This window comes from Canis lupus, chromosome 29, assembly GCF_003254725.2.
Source record: "Canis lupus dingo isolate Sandy chromosome 29, ASM325472v2, whole genome shotgun sequence".
NCBI classification, from domain to species: Eukaryota; Metazoa; Chordata; class Mammalia; order Carnivora; family Canidae; genus Canis; species Canis lupus.
In genome coordinates this window covers 15,943,285-15,967,252 of record NC_064271.1, presented here as the reverse complement: position 1 = coordinate 15,967,252, position 23,968 = coordinate 15,943,285, and the positions used below count along the sequence as shown (strand labels likewise).

Sequence of the window (23,968 nt, the reverse complement as noted above, 5' to 3'; positions counted from 1 at the left end):
ATCTCCCTGCAGCATTTCCTGAGGGCAGCCTTTGTCTCAAGTGCTATTCTGATGTCAACAGCTATGACCAGAGCTCAGGTATGTGAGTATATATCCTGAAAATGTGGCAGTAGCCATAGGCTATACGTTTAGTTTCGATTGTTATTATTTTTCCATAATTCGATAGAGGCTGATAGAACTTTTCCATATTCCTTATTAAGGAATAGATAAATAGAACTTTCCATATTCCTTATTAAGTTTCTCTTGTTTAGGTGGAAACAGAAGTCCAGGGGCATCCCCCACTTATAAATGGGTGAATAATAGAAACCTCTAGACAATTTAAAACCTGTAAGAGACTTGGATCAAACATGGTGTGTAGAATAAAGATGGAAATTCACTTTCATGAGGTGAGGGTATCTGGACTTTGGGCTCAGCTCCAGATGTGGGCAGTGGCCCCTAGCCATTCAGTGCCAGCTAGCCTCAAGGAATCTGTAGCCTGCTGTTTCTGGTCTCAAGTTTCTAGGACCATCCTGGAGTTTCCTAAAGGGTGGACATCTGATCTTGATGAGGTATTGCAGGCACTGCCTTTAGAGTCAAACTGATCTCAAAGTTTAACTCCAGCTCAGCTTCTCCTGTGTGGCCTCAGGCAAGTTATTTAACCTCTTTCAATCTCCACTTTTATTCATATCTGAAGATTGGCCTAAGGGTCTTCTAATTAAATATGGCAGAATGAACATATGCCTTTTTTATTTGTGATTCCTGTGGAAATCCCACTAAAATTAGATTAAGGAAATTTTAAAAATCACATTCTAGTATAAGTCAGTAAGGACAAAAAATGAGGAAGCTGGAAGCAGATGAGAGATGTCAACCAACTGTTGGAAATTGAGAACATCTGGATGAAAGGAAGTGACCTACTTGAGTTGCATCTTATTTCTGCTAAGGGCCTGCAGGGGAGAAGCTTGCAAGGAGCAAGCTGTCTTGGGCTGTGCAACCCAAGAAAGACTCTGGAATTGCAGAAGCCAGGTACTCTGAAGGCAGGAATGTGTGGGAGGCTGAAAGTGGAGCACTTCTTGCATATTTGGGAGATTACTTGAGGATATGCTCCACAAACAACAACAACAACAACAGCAAAAAAAAAAAAAAAAAAAAAAAAAAAAAAAAAAAAACCGCAGTAGAATAAGCCAACAAAGAAAGACATTGGTTCTAGGAAACAGGGATTCAACCCAGGAAAAGTAAAAGTAAGGTGAAGCCCAGCCACAGGAGGGCACTGTCCTGATCACCTGCAGTGAAAAGTTGATAGAGAAGGTCTAACCTGAAAAATCAAGAAATGGGAGTATAGGAGTAGTGTGTAGATGTCACTGGGTGATAGCAGAAAAACAGCTAAAACAATGAAAAGTGGTTGCCTCTGGGGAGTGGAGAGAGAGTTGGGGAGGCCTCATTAGAGGTCTTGTAGTACTATCTGAATTTTTTTTTTAATTTTCATTTATTTATGATAGTCACACAGAGAGAGAGAGGCAGAGGGAGAAGCAGGCTCCATGCACCGGGAGCCCGATGTGGGATTCAATCCCGGGTCTCCAGGATCGTGCCCTGGGCCAAAGGCAGGCACCAAACCGCTGTGCCACCCAGGGATCCCCTATTTGAATGTTTAAATGATGTATAGGAGTTAGCTTCAGTGAAATACTCAGAATTTTTAATCAGGTAATAATAATCACAATCATGAGATTTTTGTGAGAATTAAAGAATCATACATGAGGGGCACCTAGGTGGCTCCGTGGTTGAGCGTCTGCGTTTGGCTCAGGTCATGACTGATCCCGGGGTCTTAGGATCGAGTCCCACATCGGGCTCCTTCTGGGGAGTCCGCTTCTCCCTCTGCCTATGTCTCTGCCTCTCTCTGTGTTTCTTATGAATAAATAAAGTATTTTTTTTGAAAAAGAATTATACATGATTCATATGTAAAGCACCCTGAACAGTTGACACAGACGGTACATCTTATTTTTACTTATTATAAAGTTAATTATTATAGCTTTTATGATTAATAATAGCAAAATAAATTCCTTCTCTTGTCAACTCCCCAAACTGGGCTAGTTCAGCACCATGCAGAATTCCAGGTAAGAAGGCCAGGTGTTTTTGAGATGTACAATCTCTAGTCTTTCTGTGGGAGGTCAGAGTTGACCAGGCCCTCTCCTCTGTCCCCGATGATGGTGAGCCAGAGATAGATTCATCTCACTCTGTATAGCCAAGGTTATTCTAAGGAAGCCCAGGGTTCTGGGCTGGCGAAGCTGCCCTTGGGTTTATGCCCAAGTATCAATGCCTGCTTTTGCCATCAAGTAAAAGATGTCCCAAAGGCAGGTCTCGGGTTCAAGAAATAACAGCATAAGAACCTGATAATCTGAAAAACACCACTAGGGCATGGAGTTATGAGCTTCATTGTTGGAAATTTGGTTCATTTCTTCTATATGGTTTCTTCACCTTTGTGGTTTTGCTTATGCTGCAAGTTTTAACATCTCTTCTTATCTGGATTTCATAACATTATTGCTATTATTTCCCATGTTTCAAGCTCTCACTGTAGCAAGTAGTAAAACGAAATTATTGCAATAAGTAGAACATGTAAGAAGCTTGGGGTGTTGCTTCATCAGCTGGCACTTACAGAGTAACAATTCTATGCAAGACACTGTACTAGACATTGGATTGGTTGTTATATAAGCACTCTTAATAATTGTCTGGGTTATTAATTGACTGTTTTTTTTAAGAGACAATATGTGTATTTGCATAACATAATACAATCAGATCAGATCTGTGAAGTAACAGCAGCAACAATAGCACTTTCCTTCTTCTCCGGAGATTCTGGAAGCCAGGGAAATAGCTGACTCTGTGCTCTGCAATATGTCATTGGAAATTACTCTTCTTCCCCAAATCCATCTAGATCCTGGCACTATCTAATTTAGTTTGAATCTTAAGCAGGAACTAATAGCCATAATGATTATAATAATTATATGTTAGATTTATAGAACAGCTTTCCTTCTAAGACTGCAAGGCTCTTAGAGCCCTGCAGATGTTCCATAAATACATGTCTCCTAATAAGAATCACAATGAGCTCATTTCCAGATGGTCTCAATATTGCTATCAAGCTCTGTGGATTGGACCGACCTGTGTATAATTGAGAAAGGGCTCTTCACACCACGCCTTCTAGGAATGAACTCCTGCAGTGTTTGTTGTCTCTAGGAAAGGAACTCTATAGCCAATGTGATATAATGAGGAAGAAGCCTTTTTTTTTCTTTTTTTTAGTGAATGGATGCACGTATTGAGTATCAATCAATCAACAGGTGAGTGCTAAGAGTGTGAGGCAAATACAATCTAGAGACTAGAAAAACCTGAGTGCCATCTCTCCCCACCCCCCGGCCCCCAGGTCTCTAAACTTTAACTTGCTAAAGGACAGGACTCTGCATTGCTTTGCAACTTCCATACCATGACTAACTATATTTTGTTTTTAATAGGATCATCTAGACAATTTTCAGGTGAGATTGTCCAAACTAGGAACTGGACTTTTTTTGGAAAATGCCATTTTTATTAGTTTTCTTTAAAGTTTTGTACTGTAAGTTTTCTACTGCATAGAATCTGGAGCTACAAAGGACCTGTGGAAAAGTGAAGAGATGTCTAAAACATACATTATTACAAGGCTTAGAGGGGTGGAATGCATCATGCCTCTTTCAGTATTACTGAATGGATTAGTGTTAATGAATTACTTCATTATTGAGTTGATATAAAGTCTTGGGCACCAGCTCCCTTCCCCTTCTGTAAGCAATTCTCTCATTGGGAAGGCCTCACTTAGAAAACATTTTCCTATAAAACAATGTCTGTGATTGGCAAACAAGCATTTGGCATATTAATCCATTAGAACAAACAAACAAATAGGCAAAAGCAAGCTTCAAATGGGTTTGCCACATGGAGGAACAGTACCTGGTGGATTCCTGCTTGTAGATGTCAATGATATTTTCCACCAGCAGGTTCCTCTGAAGGCCATATATCCCATGTCTGTCCAGGACCACTTCGTGTCTACAGGATGGGCAGCGAAATCGGCCCCCTGATGCCACAGTGGTGCCTCCTCTTGTGGGCAAATACGGGTTAGAAGCCTGTTCTTGCCAAGCAAGGAAAGAGGAATTGAGTAATGCCACAGATAGCTTTTTCTGAGACTTCTTCTCACTCTTGGTTACTACAAACAACATCAACTTCTACTTTAAGCTGGCCATAAGAGAATCCCTTAGGGCCTTATCAGCAAGAGGTCCTAAAATACAGGACTTACCCACAGTCAAATGTACCATTTTCAGCACGAGGCAGTTTTCCATCCAATGTTTTCACAACCAAAAGTTCCAGCCAGAAACTCCAACATGAATGTCTTGGGCAGCAATTCATTTACAATTTGAAGCAGATTCAATGAACTGAGTTTTGTTTGTTTTTTTAAACAAATATGATTCTTAGTATTTAAGTAAAACTAGATTTGGGAGTAAGGAGGAGGCAGGCAACAAAGCACAAAGCAAATCATTTAAAAAAAAAAAGTTTTTCTTGAAAATGAATGTAGCCTTATGAAGTTTTCTAGAAGAATTCACCTAAAAGTTTAGCACTTGATTCAGAGAAAAGAGACTCTGTTTTTACCCCTTAAATTCCAAACAAACCTACCTGGAAAATATCACTGGCACATTTCCTACACAGGTTATGCTGACAGGGGAGAATAACCACAGGTTTCGTGAACATCTCTAAGCAGATAGGACAGATGAGTTGCTTCTCCAAGTTATCCATGGTCTGCTGCTCTTTAGAAAAAGACTTATAATTCAAAGATGCGCTCATCTCCCGGCCGTCCCCTTGTGCGCTGCCAGGGAAAGGGTGCTCCGGATGGTTCTGCAAGCGTTTCCTGGAAATAATTCCAAGGATTGGGTGATCAAGTGTCCTTTATGGTTTTTTCGGTGGAAGACATTGTTTCAGGCCCAGGTTCACAGGGGGAGCCGGAGCTGTTTTTAGCAGTGGTGGTGGTGGTGGGGGGGGTCACGTGACAGCGGGCTGACTTGTCCATATAAGCCAGTGACAGGAGGACGGATTCTGACAGGTGACAGGGAACAGGAGCCAACATTCCTGCCCCAGGGAGTGAAGAGAGTGGGTGGGAAGAAGGATTACAAACCCCATTTAGACAGGGTTGTGAGGAGAGGGAGTTTGAAGCTGACAGTTGTCACAACAAATGCAAATGTGCATGCCTAGTCACTGAGCCATGCCCTCTGTGAGCGCTCAGTAAGAACGCGGTGACGGATTTCTCCAGGACTGGAGAGAACATAGCCCAAGAATCTAACTGGATGATGAATGCCATTTCTGTCCTGAGAGTTTAGGCAGCAAGGGACCCAAAGTAGCATGATCGTACTGTCTTAAGTGAAAACCAACAAAATTTGTCCTGAAAATCATTCTCCTGGCTTTACAAAGGCAATCATCTAAAAAGACTTGCTTGACATTGATTTTTTCATCTTTGCTAAGAGTTATGGTCTAAGAAAAATTCCAGTTTAACCACTGATTTCAACCCCTTTCACCATAAGAGTATCTATGAAAAAAAATCCAAACACTGGTTGATGATCCCATTAAAAAAAAAAAAAAGTTGTGAATAAAATTCTAGTACTTTTTTCTTCTGCATCATTCTCCCTCCTCCTTAACCCCCTCTTTCATCCTGTACACCTACAACCCCCTCCTCACACCAAAAACACAAAGAAAACTTGGCAATCTTTTAAAGTTTAAATTTAGTTTGCAGCAATAATCAATAATGAAGTAATAACTGGCATGTGGGGTAGCAGACCCATTATTTCATTTTTCCATAAAGTGGGAACAGATGTCAGTGCTATTGCCAACTGAAGTGAAAATGCTTCCATACCTGGGTTTTAACTGGTCTGAAATACTACTACACCTCTTTTCATTTGCCTCCTTCTCCAAGTGGATTTTTCAAATGATAGTTTCCCTGGTCATTTCTAATATTCTTGGTCTGCTCTTGAGTCATAAATAGAAATCCTGATATTTGCCAGGATTTTGTGAAAGAACTGTTTCATCAATATATAGTTATTTAAAAATTAAAAATAAGATAAAAAATGAAAAAGAGATACATATACGTTTATATGAGATGAATGTGAAGGTCTGTTTATCCTTGATCTAAAAATATTCAAAGAGTGAACACATTTTGTCAATATATCACCAGTGTGTACTTAGTCACCAGTAAAGAGTAGGCCAGTGTGACTGGTTATCTATGGTCTCATTGCTGTGTGCAGTGAGAGCTTATTGAGAATCTAATAAGCTCTATTAACTAATAATAAGTTACATGTATTCATAAACATTTCAGGCATCTTAGGAGAGAATCTTGTTATTCCTTTCAATATCTATTTAGCAACTCCAATAAAAAAGGGAATTGGTGACACTTTTTTTTTTACTGAGTTAATACAGTTCACCTAGTATAGGCAGGTGAATGCAGGATGTGAGTTATTTTCTAGGAAAGATAAAGATTCTACAGTAAAAGACTCTTCAATCTAAGGAAAAGCACTTTAATAATGTACAATGTAGCTGAGCCTATGCTTATTAAAGGAATTCATTCTTTCAAAAAATACTCATTGACTGTTCATTATGTGTCCCCACTGTGATTAGCCCTGTAGATTGAAAGACAAGCGTAGTTCTGTGGATTGAGCTCAAGGAGCTCAGTTTAACAGCAGAAACAAGACATTTATATACAGAACCATAGCACAAAACAAAATGTGATAAAGAGCTACAGAATTTCAGAGTTGGGATACTCAGGAGGGGTTCATGGGTGGGTGGTATTTGTACTGATCCACTGAGAATTTAGATGAATGGATGTAGAGTTAGGTGGGGGGCATAGTTGGGGTTTTCCAAGGGAAGGTACCAAGCAAAGACAGTAAGGCACAGGAGTGTGGAGTGCGGGGAATGCTCAGAGCATGTGATGCTTTGGGCTGGAGTGCAGAGCATGCTGCTGGCACATTGGCAGGACACAAATATTGGGCTACAGAGTTTTTAACACTTAATAAATTAGGCAACAGGAAGTTGTTGAAAGTTTCTCACAGAAATGTTTCCATGAGAGCTGTGCATTAGTTAGATTAGTCTCACAGTGGTGGTTGGGATAAATTAGAGTGCAGGTGACCTAGATAAAGACCAGATGGGAGGTTGTTGCCAATAGTCTAGGTTAGGGGTCATGATGCCCTGGCACTGGGCAATGGCAGTGGGGAAGGAAAGGAGGAAAGGGACTCTGAGGCTGTGAATTAGAATCCACAGGGGTGACTCAGATGCTCTGAGTCTGAGCAACCATCAATGATGCAGTGAGAGCTGCACAGTGAGTCAGGAGACAGTCCTTCTAATCCACCTTCTATGTCTATCTCGCTTTGTGGTCTTGGGAAACTGACCTCAACCTAGCTGAATTTCAATTTTTTTTAATCTGTGAGTCAGTGGTATTCATAACCTAGCTTAACAATATTTGTAGGGAAAAAAGAAAAACCTTTGAAATATTAATTTTGACATTGATAGTCTTCAATTCAATTATTTGATGTAAAGTTGATCCCTATCCTGTCCTCTGTTTTTCTTTCTTGCTTTATACTTTTTCTTAGAACTGCCGCTAGGAGGTGACCCAGCAAACTAGCAAGAAATTCACAGGACTAAAAGTCAAGTTGATGGGTTATTATCACTTTCCCCCTCTATACTCTTTTCTCCATTCTCTGCTCCTCCCCACTCTCAGAGACCAGCAGTCCATGGGGTGAGCATGTGAACGGAGAGTGAGACATGGAAGTAGCACTCTGCTCTAGGGAAAAACAAGAAAATTTTAGTCTGCTCCCAAATCATTCACAGAGTCTGAAAGATAGGGAAAGTCTGAAACTGCATCAGATTTGCAATCAACGTGAAGACTCTGGGATTTGGAGTGGATTTGCACCTCCACAGAGACATAAAAACCAGATTAGTCTCCTGAAGGTATCCTGGACTGTACAGGAGTGATGCACAACTTTCTCCCCTTCTCAAACTCCCACCCCACAATTAGAACAGGAGATTGAAACCAATTGGGGACAATTACATGGGGAGTTGGTTTAGTTGGAAGCCCCAATTGTCCCCCATTCCTAAGTCCTACCAAACTAGGGCAACGGTATGTTTACACACATTGAGAAGCTGAAACAAAACCAAATCTGCTCTTACTTCCTGAAGGACCAGCAGTTTCCAAATCCCCCAGATAAGTCAGGGGAAGCAAGATAGGTCCTTAAGAACCTGACTATATGCCCAACAGCAGACTTGGAATTAAGGCATGATAGCAGAAAGAAAAGACTTTTGACCTCTTTCAACATCTAGCTACCAGGCCAAATGGACCCAGACTTCAGGAGACAGAGAATAAGAGTGAAATGTGGATTTCAGTGTGTTCTCCCCGGTAAGGAAAAAAAGGGGTTCTAAAATCTGTTCTTTTTAGTACTATAGTTGACCCTTGAACAATAACATATATGGATTTATTTTGTAGCACAGTACTATAAGTGTACTTTCTCTTCTTTATAATTTTCTTAATAACATTTTCTTTAATCTAGCTTACTTCATTGTAAGAATATAGTATATAATACATACAACAGAAAATATGTTTATTTATTATTTATGTTATCAGTAAGGCTTCTGGGCAACAGTAGGATATTAGTAGTTAAATTTTGGAGGAGTCAAAAATTATATACAGATTTTCAACTTGCATGGGGATTAGCATCCCTAACCTCCACATTGTTCAAGGACCAACTGTGTACTGCCACAACAAATATAATAAATACGTATAGAGTACTAATCACTTCTTACAATAGGCATTATCATTTCCATTGAGCCAACTGTAGCTCAGCAAAGTAGTTGCTCAGTAATATGACTGCTAGTTATGAAGCAGATTCAGAGACACATCTTTTGCCTACAGAGCAGATGACCTCACCCACTAAGCTATACCACACCCATGCTCTACAGCACACTACCCATTAGAATTTTCTGCAATGATGTAAATGTTCTATATCTGTACTAACTTCTAGCCACAGGTGGCTATTGAGTACTTGGAAAGTGTATAATGCAACTTGAAATCTGAGTTTTTAATTTTCTGTAATTTATACTTATGTCTAAACAACCATATATGACTAGTGGTTACCATGAGACATAAATGAATATGTGATATAAAAAAATCTTGGGGGATCCCTGGGTGGCGCAGCGGTTTGGCGCCTGCCTTTGGCCCAGGGCGCGATCCTGGAGACCCGGGATCGAATCCCACATCGGGCTCCCGGTGCATGGAGCCTGCTTCTCCCTCTGCCTGTGTCTCTGCGCCTCTCTCTCTCTCTGTGACTATCATAAATAAATAAAAATTAAAAAAAAATTTAAAAAAATCTTGGGGGGAAACTGGAGTGTATTTAAAAGAGTTATTTAAAAGATTCTCCAGTAGGAACAGGATCCCCTTCTTTCAGTGAGTTTTATACTTCCTGGTCAGAATAATATGAATTTCTCACCCCAGAATAATTACAAGAGCAACATCAACTCTTCATTCCAACTTGCAAAACAAAAGAGACAATTCCGGGAGTATGAGGCATCAGAAGAGTTCTAGGGACTCAGCATCAGTAGGGCCAACTTTCCTGAGGATTCCAGAGTGTTCTCAGCATTTATTTTATTTATTTATTTATGTATGTATGTATGTATGTATGTATGTATTTATTTAGTTAGTTATTTTTGTTCTCGGCATTTAATTTACCCATGTTCTCTTTGTCTCTTTAGCATAGGTAATTGCAAATCCAGGTACTTGGAAAATAACCAAGGCTTAGCTCAAGGAGCTAGTCATTCATCAAATAGAGCAGTGGACTTATGGTCAAATGGAAGGTGAAGCTAAAAAGAAGTAAAAATTGATAAAGTTTAAAGCAAAGCAGTTAGAGAGTGAAACCCTGCTGGAAAAAGCAAAAGTAACTAGAATGCTGATCTTTCTTCTAGGTCAGCATCTAAGGTAGAGAGGAAGGAGAATTCTTCCTTCTTGTACCAATCAGAAGTGAGAAAGTTAGTGGCTGACTAAATCACTAAGACGGGGAAAGGACGCCAGGGGGTGTGATTGTGGAAGCAGAGAATTAGGGACTGCTTAACAAGGAGGTTTAGTTAGCCTGGAGCACCAGGGCATGAGTGAACCAGGACTTTCAGCTCAGCTCCAGCACCAGTTATATCTCTTGAATATCACTATAATTCCATGCCAAAACAAAGGCCATTGCTTAATATTGTACAGACCAGTTCCTCTTAAACTAAGACAGTGAGATTATTAATTCTTCCCTGCAATATCCATCTGTTATCCATCTATCTATCCATCCATCTCTCTTTCCCTCCCTCCTTCCCTCTATTAGTGAGAACTTAAATACATGAACAGTGGGGATAAGGCAGCATTTCATTTAAGATTTAGATGAGCTGGTGTTCCAAGAGCCAGGCTCTGTTGATTAGTCCTGCTAGGTATAACTCATCTGACCACATATGTATAGTATGTTATTTCCTCTGGTATTCTGGGGCTCAAGGTATGATCTAGAAAAGCATTTTCTAACCAACTTTACAAGTTACCTGAAAAAATATAACCCAGAAGTCTCTTTCCAGTAAAAGGACTTTTGCAATCTTCTTACACCAAGGACTCAACTCATGACATCTACAAAATAAAGATAAAATAATTACTCCTCCAAATCTGTTTTTTATACATTTATACGTTTTAATTCATCGTGAATAATCTCTGAAGCTATGTTAGAAAATTAACATATTTTACTTTTCTCTGAACATTTCTTGGCATAATTCACATGCCAGAAATGAATAGTGACAGTCCCAACAAGTAGCAAATACTTTAGCCTAAGGCCTTCCCAATGGTCATGCCTGAACTCTAGGCCCTCTTCACCCTACCCTTCAGTTACACAACCCTCTTCATCTTCCCTCCACCTACAGCCTCCTGATTGATTTTTTGGAATTTATTACTGCTTTCTGCTATCTGTTCCTCATATGTCACTCCCTATTTAAATCCCACCTTAAAAAAAAAGAAAAAAAAAATCCCACCTTGATCCTGTTACCTGTGGTATAAAAACATTAATCTTCACTGTGGTCTCTAAGGCCTGATATGATCTGGCCCCTACCTACCTCTCTAACTGTCCAATATAAATAAGATGTGAGTGACAAATATGAGACATATATATAGTTCTAAATTTCTAGTAGCCACATTAAAAAACAGAAACAGATGATAATAATGTTATTAATATATTTTATTTAACACTCCCCAAATATAAACTATTATTTCAACATGTAATCAATATTTTAAAAAATGATATTTCTGTGAATAGAGATAGTTTTACTTCCTCCTTTCCAATCTGGAGGTCTTCTACTTCATTTTTCTTGCCTTATTGTACTGGCTAAAAAAACCTAAGAATGGAGATCTTTGCTTTGTTCCTGATTTTGGGAGAAAAGCATTCATACTAAGTATAATGCTAACTGTGTGTTTTTCATGGAAGCCCTTTGTCAGGTTGAAGAAGTTCCCTTCCAAGTTTGCTGATAATTTCAAAATCAGGAGTGGATATTGAATTTTGTCAAATGCTTTTTCTACATCTGCTGAAATGATCATGTGGTTACTCTTCCTTAGCCTGTTTACAATGATGAATTATGTTGATTTTTGAATGTTGAACCAGTCTTGTATTTTTGGAATAAATCCCATTTGGTCATGATGCACTTTCTTTTTTATGTGTTGTTGGATTTAACTGGCTAAAATTTCGTTTAAAATTTTTGCCTTTATGTTTATGAAGGATACTGGTCTATAGTTTTCTTTTTTAAATAATGTCTTTGCCTGGTTTGGGGATCAGGATAAGGTTGGCTTCATAAATTAAGTTGGACAGCATTCCCTCTCAATTTTCTGAACGTCTGAGTATAATTGGTATTATTTTTTCCTTTACTGTTCGATAGAATTCACCACGGAAACCATCTGGGCCTAGTGTTTCCTTTATGAGAAATGTATATGAGTTAATACATGTAAAGTAACTAGAACTGTGGTTGGCTTATAGGAAGTGTTGTTAGCTGTTAATTTTTTAAAATGTGCCTATATTTTCAATTAAAACTTATAAATGTTTACTGAAGAAATTATACAATATTTTTAAAGTTTAAAGAAGAAAAAGATCACAGTAATGCTACTATCAAAAGGTCACTGCTATTATTATTTTAATGTGTTCTTAAGCCTTTTCTTCAGATAATTAATGCTTGTTTGTATTGGTATTGTTTACATTGCCCTGTACCAAATTAATTAGCTTAACATTTGGTTAACATTTCCTGCATCAATAGTTCTTAAGTATAATTTCAATGGTTATATATACTCCATTATATGGTCATACCATAATTTATTTAACTATCATTTTGTATTTTTAGGATTGTTCTATTTTCCCTCCACAGTAGATCCAAGCATCTTTTTCCTGCACTTCCACATATATTTGTATGAACACACATGCAAACCCTCAGAATATTCCCTCCAGGCCTTCCCTTTATAGTACTGATCACGTACACTGGTAACAGTTAATGTTTTTATATACACATATATACGTAAAGCCTGTAATAAGGGCTTTACATGTTACTTCTCAATTATAAGTAGGTACCATTATTATTTGACCCCTATTTGACAAACAAGGAAACTGAAGTACCAACATGTCAAGCAACTTGTCCAATGTCACCCAGCTAGGAAATGTGAAAGCTAAGAAAGGCCATCAGATTTCACAGTCCACATGATTAAGTGCTATGCAACAGTGCCCCTCAGCTTATAACTTTGGACTTTTGGCATGAATTCCATTCCACACCTGAGGTGCTGATCCTGAGATGTTGTTTAAGTTCTTGCCCAGCTCACTTGCCCCAAATATGTGATCTCTACCTGGATCTTGGGAGCATTCCTTCCACTCATTATCCATTTCTTGATCTTATAGTCATTTGTAATTTTACTGGCCAGCTCCTCCAGGCAGCCAGTGACAGCACTCATAATCTTAACTGGAAATTGGGACATATTATCTGATAAAAGGATTCCTTTTTCTACTCCGTAAATTTGTTTTCATGAAAATAATGATATATTTTAAATGAATCACTATACATTCAATTAAAGACTTTACTGAAAAGAGTAAAATGAGATAAAAATGGAGACTGCCATAGAAAATGAAAAGCATACCAATAAAATGCAGCAGGTCATACACAGTGGCAACAAAAATGTACAGGTTGCCTAGAACACTAAAAGGAACACGAGATAAAAGAATTGTCATTTGTTAATTGTAAGCCTCAAAAACGATAATATTTTCCCCTTTGTCTTTGAAAATGTATGTTTTGTGTTGGGGACTGCAGTGTGGTTTCAACAATGGCTATCTTCTAGTAAATTAGAATAGGGAGAATTTATTACCAGAAAAGCCTTTGTGTATGTTCTGTTCAATTTCTGAATCTTTCGGTGATTATGTGTGTATTTATTTTGCTCGTTTTTGTCTTGTCTTTGTTTAACAAAATAGATTAGCTCAGAATCAGCCCTAAATAGATCTTTTTTTTTTTTTTTTTTCTCCAATAATTCCTTTTCAGTGCTGGTCTCCAATTCTCCGAAGTTGCTTCCCAGGAGGAAAATGGCATTAGAACCCTGCCCTTCACTTCCTCACCTCTCTTCAGGTACCCCTTGCTCTGTCCTATCCTGGTGGATCTGCCCACAGCTGGGCACCCCACTGAACTCAGTTGAGACGTAGCCCAATAGTTCTCGCTTCCTCGCCTCAACGCAAGAGTCAGGGAGTCAGCATCCTTATCCAAGTTCCGTGTCTTTTGTGTTGTTTTGCTTTTCTGTCGGCCCCCCTACATATGGGCTGTTCAGTACCAGGTGGGGCCCTGGAAGCGCAGCGATCGATCACAAATCACAAAGACAGGGGCAACACACATAACCGCCGTCTGCAGCCATTTTTGTACAGAAAAAGAACCAATTTCGTGAACTTCCCCAACTAAATGGGTTTAAAATTTTTAAGTTGTCAGAATAAACTCTGTCGGCACCCGTTATCCCTTGTCTGGGAAGTTTTAGGGAGCGCTGACCTCAAGCTCGCCCTCCCAATGGCGGACTTCAAGTTCTACCTCGAGTTGAAGGAGAATCGAAAGGAAAATTACAAGAGAGAAAAAAAAAAAAAAAGAAAAAGGAGAGCAACTGGAGGATGCGGGCATCGATCCCGCTACCTCTCGCATGCTAAGCGAGCGCTCTACCATTTGAGCTAATCCCCCACCGCTGGGCACGGCCGGTTATCTCTTCCTCTAGAGAGAGGTCAGAGCATTTAGAAAAAAAAGAAAATAATATATATATAAATATATATTTTTCGGATGTTCTTGATCTTGCTTTACAGCTAAGGCCAAAGGAACAAAAGCAACCACCCCTCTCCTTCGAGCCGGAATCGAACCAGCGACCTAAGGATGGCCACGGGCACGGCGCCTACAGTCCTCCGCTCTACCAGCTGAGCTATCGAAGGGAGCGGGGTGGCGCCGGGCTGGCTGCTCTTCATAATTGTTACTTTCTAAGCTTTGCGTGCTTCCGACCGCGTTTCTTTCGTGGATGGTTGATCCCCAGCTACTCTTCCAGCGAACGCCCCCCACGGCAGCCGGAGCGAGCTCGCGCGCTGGCCGCGCTCCGCAGAGCTCTGAGAGGCGCCGGCGGCTGGCTCGGGGGCCTTCTCCGCGCGCTCGGGGACTCGCAAACGCCGGAGACGACGTAGAGACCAGCAGGAGGCGGTGACCCGCGGCCGCCCAGCCGAGCGCAGACTCCCCGCGCCGATTGTTACGAGGACGATGGGTCCCCGCTTGGGGGATTCACAAAAGACTCCGCACGGGGCCTACTGCCGTAGGCCAAACCGGGAGCGAAAGGGCAAGCATTTCCAACTGTTCGTTGGAATGGTATGTGTATTAGGGAAGGGGAACTCGTGGCATGGGCCATAAATTATAAAAAGTCGGCTAAAAACAAACAAACAAAAAAAAAAACCAGCGTCTCCTTCGAGCCGGAATCGAACCAGCGACCTAAGGATGCCTCTTGCCAGGAAGTCAGCTACAGTCCTCCGCTCTACCAGCTGAGCTATCGAAGGGACAGGCGAACCGCCTCTGCCCCTTGAGATTCAAACTCAAGAACCCGAGCAGGCACAGCCACTGGTTGGAGGTCGAATAGCGCATGCGTATTCGGGGACCGGGGGAGGGGAAGGGAGTGACTGTGTATTGTTTCGCGCGTGCGCAGAAAGACAACGCGGCTACCCTCCGCGGGATTCTGACGGACGGGGGAAGGGTCCCCCCTGCTCGCGTGTCCCGGGCTGGTGGTCCCGGGACTCAGAGTCCGACGCCATCTTCCGTTACTACCCTATTTCGGGGGCAGCTGTCGAGAGTGGCCTTGCCGCTCTGTGATCTGTACGTCCCCTCGGCCCCTCTCCCCGTGGAGGGCCAGTGGCGCAATGGATAACGCGTCTGACTACGGATCAGAAGATTGTAGGTTCGACTCCTGCCTGGCTCGGATTTTTGTCACAATAGATTTTAAAAAAACCAAAGATGACTTCTTCAAGGTCCCTCAGATCACAAACGCCCAGAGTATTTTACCACACTCTGAGCTCAGAAAGCTGTTGCGCGTCGTTCCCGGGACCACCCAGGCGAACTCCCGAGCCTGAGGAGACGCCCCCGGGAGCGCCCGCGGCCCAGGGAGGAGGCGGCGCCGGGGCCGGCAGCGCGAGCGAGCCCCGCCCCCGCCCCGCCCCCGCCCCGCCCCCGCCCCCGCCCCGCCCCCGCCCCCGCCCCCGCCCCCGCCCCCGCCCCCGCCCCCGCCCCCGCCCCCGGGGCTCCGCGTACGAAGCCGCGTGAGGTAGCCGGGAGGTGAAGCCTGCAGTGCCCCTGACGAAGCTGCTGGAAACCCCAAGGCTGCTTTTGCTGCAGCTTCCTGCTTCGGGTCTTGTCAAACAGTTGAAGACTTCAGTCGTAGGTCGCTAGAGAAACTGCCCACGCACGCTCCCGACGGTGCAGGGGAAAGAGTTACGGTTACTTACAAGGTCTCTTTCATCCGGTTCCTGTTTCACGTTTCCTCGTAACCAGGGTCCTGAGCCCCTCCCCGGTTGTAAGCACAGGGTAAAAAACCATCTGCTTAATGGCTTGGGTTCTGCCCTCAAGGGTTTTTTGGTTTTTTTTGTTTTGTTTTTGTTTTTGTTTTTCACCAAAAGGGTGTAATGTGGGTTTGAAGAAACTGAGTTTTTATTTTGAAGTTCTTGATCTTATCTGTGGGGAGTAGTTTAGAATTATCTCTTAAATCTCTCCAAGTAAGGAAGGCAGCAATTCCCCCAAAATAAAAGCTTTAATAAAATGTAAAATTGGAGAAGAGATAAATTAGGGAGGAGAAAATGTGGAGTTACAGGAAAGAACTAGTTTTTAAGTGGGAAAGCTGCTTTCTAAAGGCTACACAAAACGGCCAAAGGAAGTTAAAAATCTGGGAGTGAGGGGACACCAGTACGTACCATTTGAACAAAATGATGGTGGGTTTTATTTTTGTTTCCTAGTGAACATTTTGCCATTTTTGAACGTAACAAAGCTGATACATGTTTAAAGTTACATAGTGTTTCTTTTTGAGAGTTAGAAAGAAATGACCTCTATGGGAAGTTGGGAACATATGTTGCACCCCTCCCCCTAAGTTTGTTGACAGAACCTTGAAAATTAAGCCACGAGGAAAGAGCCTCCATCTTACTCCTACTTTCTCCTCGTTTTACAAGGGAGGGCTTTATTATTTGCAGAGGTCAAGGGCATGGCCATCACTGCACTGTGGGTGAAACTCGGGCCTCCTGGTCTAACCCTTCTTGCACTTTTCCCCCAGCAGCCAACCAGAGTAACACCCTCCAAGAGGGCCAAGGTAGTGCATGATTTCTGGCTCCCTTACTATGATAGAAATTCACACAGGGCTAATGTAAATCAGACATTTGTTATAGCCTACAGGGGTGTCCCAAGACACCTTGTTTCCTTTCTTGGGAAACCGAGAAGGAAATGTAGCTGGGCTTCCTTCAGGTTTGTCTCTCAGTGTCTTACTCTCTTTCTCTAGTGCTCACAGTTGGCAACATGGTGCTTCTCCCCGCCTCCAGGTCCCCAAATTCCTGATGGTTTCCCCTCACAATCTATTGCTGTAGATCAAATGTTTGTATCTCACACACACACACACACACACACACACACACCCAAATTCATGTGGAAAACCTAATGCCCAAGGTAATGGTTTTAGGAGGTGGAGGTCTGTGAGGGATAATTAGGACCTGAAGGTGGAGTCATTATGAATGGGATTAGTGCCCTCATAAAAGAGGCCCCTGAGAGATTTCCCCTCCCCGCCACTGTGTTTTGGCAGAGTGAGAAAGAAGTTCAGCAGTCTGCAACCTTGGAAGAGGGTCCTCACCAGAACCTGATCATGCTGGCACCCTGGTCTTGGATTTCCAGCCTCCAAAACTGTGAGAAACAAAATATCTATTGTTTATAAACTACTAGGTCTGTGTTGTGTTGTTACAACAGCCTAAATAAACTAAGATATCTATCAACCAGAGACCCACTTCCCTTTCTCAATTCTGACTGCAAAACTCTTCATTGTTCTGGCTTCAGTTAAATGCTCACCCTTAATCCCCAAACAGGGGTCAGGATTACATGCAGCCATCAGGGCTGGCTCACTTATAGTCATATGGTCGGGCACGTATGTTTGCACTCTTCAGTGAAGAGCTAATAAAGATAAAAAGAAAAAAATCTTTGCAGCATGAAAGATAAAAGTAGTTGCAATCAGCAAACTTGAGATTTTAAATAATTTCTGGGATGTGGAATGCAAATGAGGTTACGTAGACACATAACCTAGAATGGAGAAAAACACAGCTCAGAATACACATTCCAGAAGCTAGCAGAGACAGGACTATTCTCCCCATGGAGCTCACAAGAGGATCCAGGCACAGAGGCAACAGCACAAAGGTCAGAGGGCCCTAACATTTTGCAGCAGCTGCTGCATTTGTCCCAGGTAGAGCTGCTCAGAGAACTACTTAAGCAGAGTAGATTTGCCTGGGAAGAGCCCATAGGGTGAATATAGGGCTGGGGAGAGGGGCAGAGTAGAGCCTAATAATAGAGGTGGAGAGAAAGAAAGGCCATCCCACCCTACTCTCAGAGTATGACTCTCCTTGTGTTAGTAGTTTAGGGGATTTGAGGGCAGCATGGCTATTTCCTCCCATGCACTATTAATGTAAAAGCCTGTGTCCACAGGACCAGCTATTTTACAGATACAAATCAGTGTAGTCCTTTATTCATGAATATGAACAAATATCTACCAGACATTTGAGAGGAAACAAAAGAGAAAGTCCAAGGTAAACACTCAACAACTGATTCAAGAGGAAACAGATTATACAAGGAATAGTACAGAACTGTTTTTTGAATTGCTAATTGGTATCCTTAGGGACATCTAAGAGGCTATTGCAGTAATAAAAACCAGAACAAATATCCTGATATTTAAAAATGAGCAATGAGAAAATAGTTGCATTCTTGAAAACTAAAAATGTTTGCCAAGGTGAAAAATAACGTATTGGTCATGGCTAAAGATCAAATTTGGAGATATAGAAGGTAGAATGGAAAATATCTTCCAGGAAACAAAAACAGCAGAAAATATAAGAGCATGGGGGATAGGCCTGGAAGACATAGACTTTAGAGTTTCAGAAAGAGAAAGTAGAGAAAATGCATGGGAAGGAGCAGAAGACATTAGTAATAAATCAAAAGTGACCTCCAAATACAATGAATGAAAAACAACCAGGCCCGGACAGCCTAGTGAAATGTAAAAGCATTGAGGATAAAGATGAAACCCTAAAGGCTTTCAGAGATGGGGACAACAACAAACAAAAATAGGCTAGCTACAAAGGAACGAGAATCAGATTATGATCAGGCTTCTCAGCAAAACTGGATGCTAGAACACCATAGAGCAAGACCCTTGAAGTTCTGTGGGGACATAACTTTGAACCCAGATTGTATAATCAATATAAGCAGCAATCACCTATGAGAACAAATAGTTCACACTTGTGTTATAAAATTTAAATCCTAGGGTTCTTTTCTCAAATAAAAAATAAACATTACTTGAAGATGTTATACTGATGGGATTCTCTGGGAGCAGAAGCTGACACAGAACTGGAGTACAAAATTATAGTGGTGAATAACATCTGTGAATGGAAAAGGGGAGAGCACAGTATTAGATAGTCACTTTTCTCAAAAAGCAAGCCAAAGATAATTAGAAGTTTCTGGGAAAAAAAAACTCTATAAAGAATTCATGGTCCAAATATAAAGCAAACTAAAATTTGGCACAATTTTGAGAGATTGATGGCATATATTATGGACTAATTTTCCCCTCCCCTCTCCAAATTCTAATACTAAAGCCCTAACCCTCAGTACTTCATAATGTGAGTGTATTTGGAGATAGGGACCTTTAAAAAGGTCCTTTTGACCTTTAATGAGGTCATTAGGGTAGGCCCTTATCCGTTATAACTAACATTCTCATAAGAAGGGACTAGGATGCATGGAGAGACAAGCATATGAACACACAGCAAGAAGGTGGCCATCTGCAAGCTAAGGAGAGAGCTCTCAGAAGAAATCAAACCTACTGAAACCTTTATCTTAGACCTAGCCTCCACAACTGTGAGAAAATAAATTTCTGTTGTTTAAGTCACCCAGTCTATGGTTTTTTTTGTTTTTGTTTTTGTTTTGTTTTTTTTTTGTTTTTGTTTTTTTTTTAGTCTATGGTATTTTTTAAGGCAACCCTAGGAAACTAATATAAGATTGATGAGGGAAAAGGAATATGCTTTCTTTTCTGTATTTGTTGGTATTGTTTGCATTTGTGTTTAACTATATGCAAGTTATTTTATATAATATGCGGGGCAGTTTCATAATTGTCATCTAATAAAAATTGCTTAGAAGTGAAGGAACTGATGACCAAAGATATGAAATGACTTACGTTCAGGGACAGAATTGAGTAATGGCATATGAGATCTCAGATCTATTGAGTCACCAGCTAGGATTCTCCTTAGTACTAGTTGGTCTTCCTGTTCTCAACTGGACACTTGAGTTAGAGAGACTGGACTGTGGGACTGCTTCCTAGGAGGAAGGAAGTTGAAAGGCAGTTTCTGATGTTAGGCAAGGTTATACAATGACAGGACATTCTGGGAGTAGCAGTGTTCCATTTATTAAAGAGAAGTCTCTTCTTACCTCTGGAACTCAAAGATAAAATCCCTAAGATTTGTTAACAGTGGTGTTCCACAAAATTTATTTAAGATACCCTGAGATCTGAAGGAAAAAGAAAACATTGTTCAACTTGAAAAATACCTCACATATAGGCACATGAAAGAACTTTGAAGTTCTTCCTTTCAGGTGAGGAAAACATTCCATAGATCAGGAAGCTCTATCAGGAAATGTTAAATAATTTCTTCAGTATGATTCTCCAGATTGGGGGAGCAGGGCTGAACTCAGAAATACTGATTGCTCATACATGGCTTTCTATAAATGTATACTGTCTCCAAGAAAGATTCCACAAGACTGGAATGAGAACATGTGCTTATTGTGAGAAACCCAGAGATAACATTTCCAAGGTCAGAAAGGGAACCATTCTGGAGAACTCCGGGGGAGATATAGTGGATTTGTGTTATTTGCATTAGTTAGGTTCTACATAGTTACCAGAAACAGTGGTTTGGTGAATACTGAACCATCACTCCTAGGGGAAATAAAAGTTTAAGTTCCTGTTCACATTTTTGTTAAGTGATCAGTATGTGTTTGGTGTGTTAGCATTTAGATACCGTATTTGATATATATTATTGTGAATGACCATGAAATAAATTTCCCTAACAAGTAGGGAAATTTGCAAGTATGGAATCTGTGAATAATGGGGATTAATTTCATTATCAGGCAAAACTAAATCTTGAATTATATGACAAATCACTATGTCAAAAGATCTTAATGAGACTAACCCCCAGCCCCCTACCTCCATTAAGGAGGTTAACAGGAACCATTTGTACTACAGGGAGATTGCAAGACCAATCCATCCAATTCCCAGGGCTCCATAAGACTTCGAGTTCATATGCAGTCTTTCACACTCAGAAAGAATAGAACTGTCACTTTGTTCATACAGTATCTTTCCCAAAGGTATGATTTGGGGGGCTGGGACTGGGAAAAGATGTTGCAGAGATTTTTTTCAGAGATTGATATTTATTCCTTTACTAAACATTTATTCAATCTCTACTATGTGCCAGGTACATATGTTCTAGTGCTGAGGATGCAGCAGTAAGCAAAACAGCCACAAATTTCTACTCTGATGGAACATACATTTTGAAGGACAGACAACAAATTGATAATAAATGATATATAGAGTAGGTTCAACAGTGGTGAGTGCCAAAGGAAAAAATAAAGCACAGGTAAATCCAGAGTGTGGAGGGTACTGTGCTCTTCACAATGGCAAATTGACATAGTCTACCAGAAACAAAATAAATTACTGCAACACACACACACACACACACACACACACACACACACACACTTATTTTAAATGGTGGGAGATAAAGTTCCAGTTCCTATAGGAAAAATTTGTTTGCCAAATTGTATTTCCAATGAAGAAATAATAAAGGATTGCTAATTTAGACATCTGACATAAATAATGGTATATGTTTACTAATAGAAACTTCACAATATGTACTTTATTTTGTACAATGGAGAGATTCAGTATAATTTCACTTTTATTTATTTTTATTTATTTTTTATTATTATTTATGATAGTCACAGAGAGAAAGAGAGAGGCAGAGACATAGGCAGAGGGAGAAGCAGGCTCCATGCACCAAGAGCCTGATGTGGGATTCGATCCCGGGTCTCCAGGATCACGCCCTGGGCCAAAGGCAGGTGCTTAACCGCTGTGCCACCCAGGGATCCCTAATTTCACTTTTATTATGAATAGATAAAGTCATGAAAAGATTATACATCTATTGTATGAGTGAAATTGAAATGCCTTATTTTTATATATAATAGCAAATGTTCTCATCACAATCTTGTGTAATCAGAATAATGGAATAGAATGAATCAACTTGGATTTATAGACTTATGGTATTCACTTTTAGTGCAGGAGGGACAAATTCAAATGTAAACACTGTTTTTATATTAAATATGTAGTTGTATCTAACTTTACAGTATTCAAATGCCTTAGGGTGGCATAGTAATTAAGCAGACAGGCCTTAGAGCTAGACAACTTGAGTCCAAATGCTGGTTCTCTTGTTTTTTTTTAAAGTTGTAGGCTAATTAATAGCTCCAATGTTTCCATCTGTGAAATGAGGAACAATAGTACCAAATTCATAGGTTTGCTGTGAGGCTTAAATGAATTAATCTATATTAAGCACTTAGAATACTATCTGGCACATAGTAAGTGCCATATATATGTTTGCTATTCAAAAACATATTAAAAGTTTTCTTCTCACTGTCTACCATCCTGGAAAATTTTGGCAGGAACTTTACCAGAATTTTTAGTCAGGATTGCTAACTGATATCAACTACTCTAGAATCACTTTCCACCCACTTGATTAATATTGCAGTTATTCACTGGTCAGACAAGAGAAAGTGGCAGCCAGCTACCAAGTCCACTCAGGCTTCCCAAGTAAAGAAATGCTGCTGGGAGGAGGAGGAGGGAAGTGGAAGAAGAAGAAGAGACAGAAATATTTGGGAATTTGCTCTTACATATTTTGAGGATTTTGAGGATTTGCTTTTGAAGAAGACACTGAAAATTAAGAAAGGGAGGGATCCCCCAGAGGAATCTTAAGCTAAAAAGGGCAGTTAAAGAGAAAGGTACATAATAAATGGAGTGTGTATTTTTTTTTTTTTTTAAATAAGAGAACTCTGGGAAGGATTTGGGAGAGGGTTAGTTTTCAGGAAGGACAAATGTAGTTAGAAATAAAGATCACCATGAAGAGGCAATATAGTGCATTTGAAGACCAGCCTGCTCTACCTCTTAGGGGCTAGGTGATCCTGGCAGAGTTACTTAAACTTTCTGTGGTTTAGTTTGTTAGTCTGGAGATGAGGACTGATAATACTTGTCCCATAGATAGTGTATTAACAATATATAAATATATAAAGCTAATAAGTTCTTAGGGCAGCCCTGTGACTATTGGTTATTATTGTTCATTTGATAGATTTATTTTTAATTCGTGAAAGAATCAATCATCTTGTTCAAATACAAATACTCCTGTGATCCTAAAAGCCATCACTTCCCACCTCCTTTCAAATCCTTCAGTTTGGGGAATGGGATATGCTAAGACAAGAGATAAGAGAAAACAAAGAAAATCAGAAGACAAGCAGGGAAATTAATCATTATTAATTTTCTGTTAAAACTTTGCCCTCTTCCTCAGAATAACCTGTATCTTTCAGGTTTTGGTACCTAAAATTTTACTTTCTAAGTATACTATATATTGAATCTAAAAAATAAATCCCAGGGGTGCCTAGGTGGCTCAGTCAGTTAAGTGTCTGCTTTGGGCCCAAGTCATGATTGGGGATCCTGGGAACAAGGCCCATGTAGGGTACCCTACTCAGTGGGGAGTCTGCTTCTCCTCCCTCTGACCCTCCCCCTTGCAAGTGTGCACTCTCTCTCCCTCAAATGAGCAAATAAAAAATCTTATAAAAATAAATTCCATGCTAAATATATTTTTAAAACTTTTGAAATGAAGGCATTTTGTATAAAACTGTTAATGTTAATAAGTTAATATGTAAACTTAATATTTTTCAGTTCCTAATGGCTTTCACCTGTTCCTTTTAAATCTAGGTTAGTTTTGAAATATTGCTTTCTGCAATTATAATAAATAATCCTGAAAAATGCCAGTTTAGTAAATAGCTAATGTATACCTGCCTGAATAGATCATTCTTAAATTAAGAAAATGTTGGAATTTCATTCCCAAAGTGAAAATCTACA

The 23,968-nt window shown here is 40.4% G+C and overlaps 1 protein-coding gene, 1 long non-coding RNA gene and 4 other non-coding genes across 23 annotated transcripts in view; 2 read left to right on the top strand and 4 right to left on the bottom strand.

The window, feature by feature from the left end:
- Positions 1–5,011, bottom strand: part of TRIM55 (tripartite motif containing 55) — a 44,637-nt gene extending 39,626 nt beyond the window's left edge. For all 14 annotated transcript variants that reach the window (XM_025477864.3, XM_025477863.3, XM_025477861.3 and 11 more), the window contains exons 1-2: positions 4,654–5,011; positions 3,937–4,109 (exon numbers count right to left, since the gene is read on the bottom strand). In XM_025477864.3, the coding sequence (XP_025333649.1) occupies positions 3,937–4,109; positions 4,654–4,821 (341 nt within the window). In that variant the 5' untranslated portion in view covers positions 4,822–5,011. The remainder of the gene's footprint in view (positions 1–3,936; positions 4,110–4,653) is intronic.
- A 9,169-nt stretch (positions 5,012–14,180) lies between these two features.
- On the bottom strand, positions 14,181–14,253 carry TRNAA-AGC (transfer RNA alanine (anticodon AGC)). The gene has a single exon. It is a non-coding gene; the product is annotated as a tRNA-Ala (tRNA).
- A 152-nt stretch (positions 14,254–14,405) lies between these two features.
- TRNAY-GUA (transfer RNA tyrosine (anticodon GUA)) lies at positions 14,406–14,495 on the bottom strand. Its single transcript is given in 2 exon segments — positions 14,406–14,441; positions 14,459–14,495. It is a non-coding gene; the product is annotated as a tRNA-Tyr (tRNA).
- Positions 14,496–15,008: 513 nt separating this feature from the next.
- Positions 15,009–15,101, bottom strand: TRNAY-GUA (transfer RNA tyrosine (anticodon GUA)). The gene is made up of 2 exons: positions 15,065–15,101; positions 15,009–15,044 (listed from the first exon to the last, which is right to left on the bottom strand). It is a non-coding gene; the product is annotated as a tRNA-Tyr (tRNA).
- Positions 15,102–15,444: 343 nt separating this feature from the next.
- TRNAR-ACG (transfer RNA arginine (anticodon ACG)) lies at positions 15,445–15,517 on the top strand. The gene has a single exon. It is a non-coding gene; the product is annotated as a tRNA-Arg (tRNA).
- Positions 15,518–15,814: 297 nt separating this feature from the next.
- The window catches only part of LOC125753980 (uncharacterized), a 44,019-nt gene continuing 35,865 nt past the window's right edge, over positions 15,815–23,968 (top strand). For 4 of the 5 annotated variants that reach the window (XR_007407032.1, XR_007407031.1, XR_007407034.1 and 1 more), the window contains exons 1-2: positions 15,818–16,119; positions 17,375–17,474. This is a non-coding gene — a long non-coding RNA (uncharacterized LOC125753980). Of the gene's footprint in view, positions 16,120–17,374; positions 17,475–23,968 lie in introns of all 5 variants that reach the window. The other variant, XR_007407033.1, reaches the window with a different exon arrangement.